This window comes from Rhagoletis zephyria, unplaced genomic scaffold (genome assembly GCF_001687245.7).
Source record: "Rhagoletis zephyria isolate East Lansing unplaced genomic scaffold, Rhagoletis_zephyria_1.1 Rzeph_scaffold_00373, whole genome shotgun sequence".
Taxonomy (NCBI): domain Eukaryota; kingdom Metazoa; phylum Arthropoda; class Insecta; order Diptera; family Tephritidae; genus Rhagoletis; species Rhagoletis zephyria.
In genome coordinates, this window is record NW_016157457.1 from 277,125 (window position 1) to 283,722 (window position 6,598).

A 6,598-nucleotide genomic window follows, 5' to 3' on the forward strand; every position below is an offset into this window, starting at 1 on the left:
ACTGTGGCAACCTTGGCCACATAGCAGCGGTTTGTCAAAAATCAGCGAGAAACGTAGAAAAAGGCGAACGTAAATCAAAACAAAACGCTAACATTGACAGTGTAAATTTTTCTTCATTTGAAAACATAAGTTCAGTGGATTTAGTATCAGAAACTGAAAACGAAAGTAATCCACATCATATTGCCGCGGTAGATACAAATGCCCCAAAGGTGTTTGTAAATATTAAAATTAATGATCAGAAATTTCAATTCCAAATTAATACGGGCGCAACTTGCACCCTTATTGGTATTTCTGCATATTCCAAACTAGGAGCACCAACTTGTAGGCCCACAAACAAAATCCTTAAAGCGTACGGAGGTGGAATACTGAATTTGAAAGGTACAATAGATGTGAATGTTCAGAGTGGGGGCATTACGAAAAAGTTATCACTATCTGTTGTCGACTCTGAAACAGCAACGAATATCATTGGCATGGATTGGTTTTGGCAACTAGGTTTTCGGTTAGACACATCAGTGTCAGAGCCCGCATCTAAAGAATGTTATACAACCTCTATTAATTGTGGGGACAGACACTCTCTTCTGTCATCCCTGCAACAAGTCTCAAAACAATATGCAGACGTCTTTTCACCCGGCCTCGGGCTGTGTAGGGTATTTGAAGCAAATATCTTATTGAAAGCAAGTGCAAAGCCAAGGTTTTCTAAACCGTACAATATTCCGTTTGCGCAGACTAAAAAAGTTCGTTGCGAAATAAATCGTCTCGTTGAAATAGGTGTTTTAAAGCCTATTGAGACTTGCGAATGGGCAGTGCCTATAGTGATAGTAAATAAACCAAATGGGCAGCTACGTATATGCGCCGATTTTAAGGTTGGAGTTAACTCGCAGATTGTAGTGGATCGTTCTCCAATACCCAGAATTGAAGACTTGTTTCACAAACTCCAAGGAGGTAGGCATTTCACGAAAATTGACTTAAGAGAAGCATATCTGCAGATTAAACTGTCAGCAAATTCAAAAAAAAGCATGGTAATTAACACACCATTTGGTCTGTATCAATATGAGCGGGTACCTTTTGGAATCGCGAGCGCACCCGGTATGTTTCAACGACTAATGAAAAAGTCATAGCTGGAGTTCCGCACAGCGCAGTATATTTAGACGATATCATCGTTACAGGAGTCGACAATGAAGATCACATACGAAATGTGCATACGCTTTTAAAGCGGCTTCAAACTCATGGCCTAAAGTGCAAGCTCCCTTGAATGAGTTAAGACGAAACAACACAAAGTTTAAGTGGACAAAAAGACAAGAAAACGCATTCCAAACACTTAAGAACGCAGTAGTGAAAGCAACTCAACTTGTGCATTACAATGATTCTTTTCCTTTGGTTCTCGCCGTCGATGCTTCACAATACGGCATAGGCGCTGTCATCTCCCATCGATACGAAGATGGTTCCGAGAAACCCATCGCGCACGCATCAAAAACGTTAACTAGCAATCAAGTAAGATATTCGCAAATTGAAAAGGAAGCGCTAGCCATCATATATGGTGTCACGAAATTCCATCAATATTTATGCGGGCGTCATTTCGAACTCATAACCGATCACCAGGCCCTCACAACGTTATTTCATCCTGAGAAACGACTTCCAGTGATGACGTTACATCGCTTACAGCGGTGGGCAATACTGCTTCAGGCATACGACTACAAGATTCGCTACAAAAAATCTTCGGAAAACGCAAATGCTGACGTTCTTTCCAAACTTCCGGCAGGCGAGGACAAATATTTTGACGAGTCCGAAAAGAAAATGCTAGATGTCGATATAATATACAATACCGCAATTCAAGAATGTCCGCTAGGGGCAAAATGTGTGGCTGACGCTATGAAAAATGATGACGTTCTGCAACATGTCTCGAAGTACATTGTATCTGGTTGGCCAGCGAATCGCGAAGTACCAGGTAATATTAAGCCATTTATTAATCGAAAGCTATGTTTGTCCTTGCAGAGTGGCATTATACTCCTGCAAACAGATTACACTAGAATTGTGATTCCCAAACAACTGCAATCAAAAGTTCTGACTCTTCTTCATGAGGGGCATTGGGGCAAAGAGCGAATGAAGCAGTTGGCTAGACGCTACGTTTGGTTCCCGGGCATTGATAAGCAAATTGAAAATGTGCATGCTACTTGCGCTATCTGTCAAGCAAGCGCAAATTTGCCAAAACAAGAATATTCACCATGGCCAGAACCGTCAGGTCCCTGGGAAAGACTTCATTTGGATTTTGCGGGTCCCTATTTCAACCGTATGTGGTTAATCGTGGTAGATGCTTATTCGAAATTCCCATATACAATAGAATTGGCAGCGGCAACAACTATGACGACAATCGCTGCTGCAACGTATTTTCTCTGTGGAGGGTCTGCCAATAACCCTTGGTACAGACAATGGTACGCAATTCACATCGCGAGAATTTAAAGAGTTCTGCGAGCGTAACGTCATAAAGTATCTCACCACTGCTCCTTTCCATCCAGCGTCAAACGGACTTGCGGAAAGGGGGGTAAGAACTCTTAAAGAGGCTTTCACAAAAATTATGAGAGATGAGCAGCACACTGAGCGGGCCTTGTATAAATACCTATCTACATATCGTGCTACGCCAAATCCAGTTTCAGGCAAATCGCNTTGACTTATGCCAATATTCACGATAAATGTGAGACATTGCCAGTGTTCAGTAGTAAGGGTTGGCTACTTCTGGTTATTTATAAACCTAATCTGCTATATAACTCAAAAACATGAAATTTTGAGTTATGCCGTTATTGCAGAAGACCATCGATGTGTACTCAGTGGCGGATCCAGGTATGGGAAATTGGGTAAATTCGCACAGGTTCAGAAAACAACGAAAATTAATATCATTAAGTTTCTTGAGATTTCTTATTTTTACGATAATTTCCAAAATTTCAAAAACTATCTAAATCCGGGGGATTCTAGAAATTTTGGTAAAATGAGAATATTTTGAAATGTACAAAATTATTGAGATTCTACAAATTTTTATATTTTCCAAAGTTTTTAGAATTTTATTTACCCTAAAATGTAAAAAATGTGAAACATCACAAACTGTCGAAAAATTCGTATGTTCATGGTACTTGTGTGTAAAAATAGAAAATTCTTAGAATTCTAAAAGATATTAGCATTTTTGAAAAATTCCAAAATTTTTTCCACTTTTCGGAACTTTTCCAAAATTTTGTATTGATATAACAAAATTTGATAATTTTAAATTTGTTGAAAATTTTGAAAACATGAACGCCCAAAAATTTTTTGAATCTTCAAGAATTACGAACATTTTTTTAAACTTTCAAAAACGACGAAATATGAAAATATTTTCAACATTCGAAAACTTTTAATTTCGTTTGATCAATTTTGTATATTCGCCAATTTTACTTAGAAAAAGTTTGTTAGAATTCCTACAGTTCTCAAAATTGTTGAAAAATAAAAAATTTCTAGAAATCTAGTATTCATCATTATATTGAATTATAGTGATTTACTAAAATGTCTCAAATTCACAAAGTTTTGACAGTTTAGGAAATTTTGGAATTCCACTCAAGTTATTTAAAATGGGAAACTTCAAAAAATTCAAAACTCTAAAAATTTTAAATTGCGGTGATTTTTAAATTTATATACACGATGTATGTTGAAAAATTTCGCCCCCCCAAGAATTGCTGCTGGGTCCGCCCCTGTATGTACTTGTATGTAATTTCATTTCATTTTATTTCCTAAATCATTAGTACAATAAGATCTGTAGCTTGTTTCTGTAACAATTCTCTACCAAGGCGAATTGAGATATGAATTCGCCGCCCTGTTCTCTACTGCTATTTTCTCTACCAGTAGAGAAATAATCGGTAGAGAAAAGTTACAGAAACGGGCTACTGAGATCTGGATGGTACTATTACCATCTATATCATATTCTAATCTCTATAGATTAGAAATCGGAAACCATCGATAGCAATATCATTTATAAAATGTCGCCAAAAAAGAAGGATGGAGCCTTTCAGGACAAAATTTGTATTTTCCACCGAAATAAACGATGTTTCTACTCTAAAGAATTTTGCGAAACAAGAACATACCTCTTAAACAACAAAAATGATAGTAGAAGGCATACGAGATTTCGCCATCCGCTCGGGATGCGAGAAAAAGTATGCTTAGTACTTTTTGCGGCCTACACGTGCGGGATCTCGCATGCTTCGTCACGCAAGCGAGATTTACGGCACGTGAAGACGGCCGGTAATGCACGGTGTGGAACGTAACAAATCGTTAAAGCCTGTTTACATACAACTTTGGCGGTGCGTTGGCGTTGGCGTAGCTTCGACAGCTAACAGGGAATGCATGAATTTATATGAAAGTCTCCACATAACCAAAGTTAGGCAACGCCAACACCAACACAACGCAGAGAGATGGCCACCTCTCAACTTTTCGCGAGCGTCGTTAGTCAGCTGTTCCAAATAATCAAAATTATGTGATTTAATTTTCCTTTTTAACCAGATGCGGGCAAGGAATATAGTTTTTAAAGCAATTATTGATATACAATTTTGATTAATCTGCCGCTAGTATGTTAATTTAGTGACCAAAGTATTCTAAGCGTTCATTGTAGCAAACACGGGCGTTACTAGCGCTACTGTCAAAGCGACGCCAGACAGGTATAAGTAAAGAACTTAAATAACTAGAAGGGACAACTCGTTATAGTTGTAGCGAAAGTGCGCAACAGGGGCGTGCCTTCTCTTTTGCCCTAGTGCGTTTTTTGATTGGAGGAAAAGAGAAGGCACGCCCCTGTTGTGCACTTTCGCCACAATTATAACGAGTTGTCCCTTCTTGTTATCTACGTTCTTTGGTATAAGTATCAGCGTTGATAATGGCATTTTCCAATTGCGTATGAGAATGTAATCCACATTGTTGTTGTTGCTGTTGTTGTAGCGACTACTACAACCCCGCCCAGAATCCGAATCACGGTTCTCGTGATCGACCAATAGTATCTAGAAGATCTAGACGATTTCACATACCTGCATATTACATATATCGATGGTCCTCTGCAATAACGACACAACTCAAAATTTCATATATTTCAGTAGAGCCAATTAAAGATTTTGTGTTTCGTAATTTAGCAATAATATGTCGTTAGTAATACTGCAAAAGATGCTATGTCACTTATTACCTCTGCTGCTTAATTGATCTGTTATCCGAATCTGATCACTTCTGGCAACCGTTCATCTTCATCAGCCAAAGATAGACAGTTTTGTCATTCGTTTATTAGGGCGTAACGATTTACAGATGCATTCCGGTGCACCTAAGAGACCATCTAAGTGTCAAGGGTACTAATAGACATACACTACGTTTATACGCACGTATTATTTGCAAATGACAATTTGAAAATGGTAAATTTTGCCGTATAAACGCTGAGTTAATTTTTTATTTGCAAATAACTAAATCACGCAAATAAGTATTGATTAGTGGTACTATTTGCAAATAAGCGCAAGGCACCGCCATTCTTAGGTTTATTATCTTTTTCGATGGTCATCTTATTTCATTTTTATAATCAAGACGTTGCCATTTTTAACTTTATTTTCTTCTTCGATGGTTATGNCACGCAAATAAGTATTGATTAGTGGTACTATTTGCAAATAAGCGCAAGGCACCGCCATTCTTAGGTTTATTATCTTTTTCGATGGTCATCTTATTTCATTTTTATAATCAAGACGTTGCCATTTTTAACTTTATTTTCTTCTTCGATGGTTATGTTATTGCTTTTTTATAATCAGGCAATATTAAAAAAGAATTTTTCACCATCGAATAAACAGTGAGTTAGGTATTTGCAAATTATTTTTATTTTGTAGTATCACCGACGTTGTATTGGAACGTAATTATTCCGGAGTAATTGCAGTCACACTGTAGGGGAAATTTTTAATCTTTCAAATTATGACTAAAGATTTANAAATTTTTAATTTTTTAAATTATGACTAAAGATTTAGTAGGTGTAGGACTGCAAAAATACGAAATATATAACAACTCGTATAAAGTTAAACGAAAAAAAAATTCAATTTGTATTGCTGAACAACGGCGCAAAACGAAAAGTGTCGTGATTTCCCACAAAAAATGACAAAATTTCCTACTGAAACTATGAAATGAACAACGGCACAATTCGAAAAGTGTCGTTATTTCACATAAAAGCATGACTAACATATCGAGAGCTATTGACTTATGCCAATATTCACGATAAATGTGAGACATTGCCAGTGTTCAGTAGTAAGGGTTGGCTACTTCTGGTTATTTATAAACCTAATCTGCTATATAACTCAAAAACATGAAATTTTGAGTTATGCCGTTATTGCAGAAGACCATCGATGTGTACTCAGTGGCGGATCCAGGTATGGGAAATTGGGTAAATTCGCACAGGTTCAGAAAACAACGAAAATTAATATCATTAAATTTCTTGAGATTTCTTATTTTTACGATAATTTCCAAAATTTCAAAAACTATCTAAATCCGGGGGATTCTAGAAATTTTGGTAAAATGAGAATATTTTGAAATGTACAAAATTATTGAGATTCTACAAATTTTTATATTTTCCAAA

The 6,598-nt window shown here is 36.9% G+C and overlaps 1 protein-coding gene across 1 annotated transcript; it reads left to right on the forward strand.

The window, feature by feature from the left end:
* Positions 1-1,641: 1,641 nt before the first annotated feature.
* LOC108359322 (uncharacterized protein K02A2.6-like) lies at positions 1,642-2,381 on the forward strand (the record flags this gene model as incomplete). The annotated part of the gene is made up of 1 exon (XM_017611142.1): positions 1,642-2,381. A coding segment is annotated over exon 1 (740 nt), but the record flags the coding sequence as incomplete, so codon positions are not given.
* Positions 2,382-6,598: the final 4,217 nt, after the last annotated feature.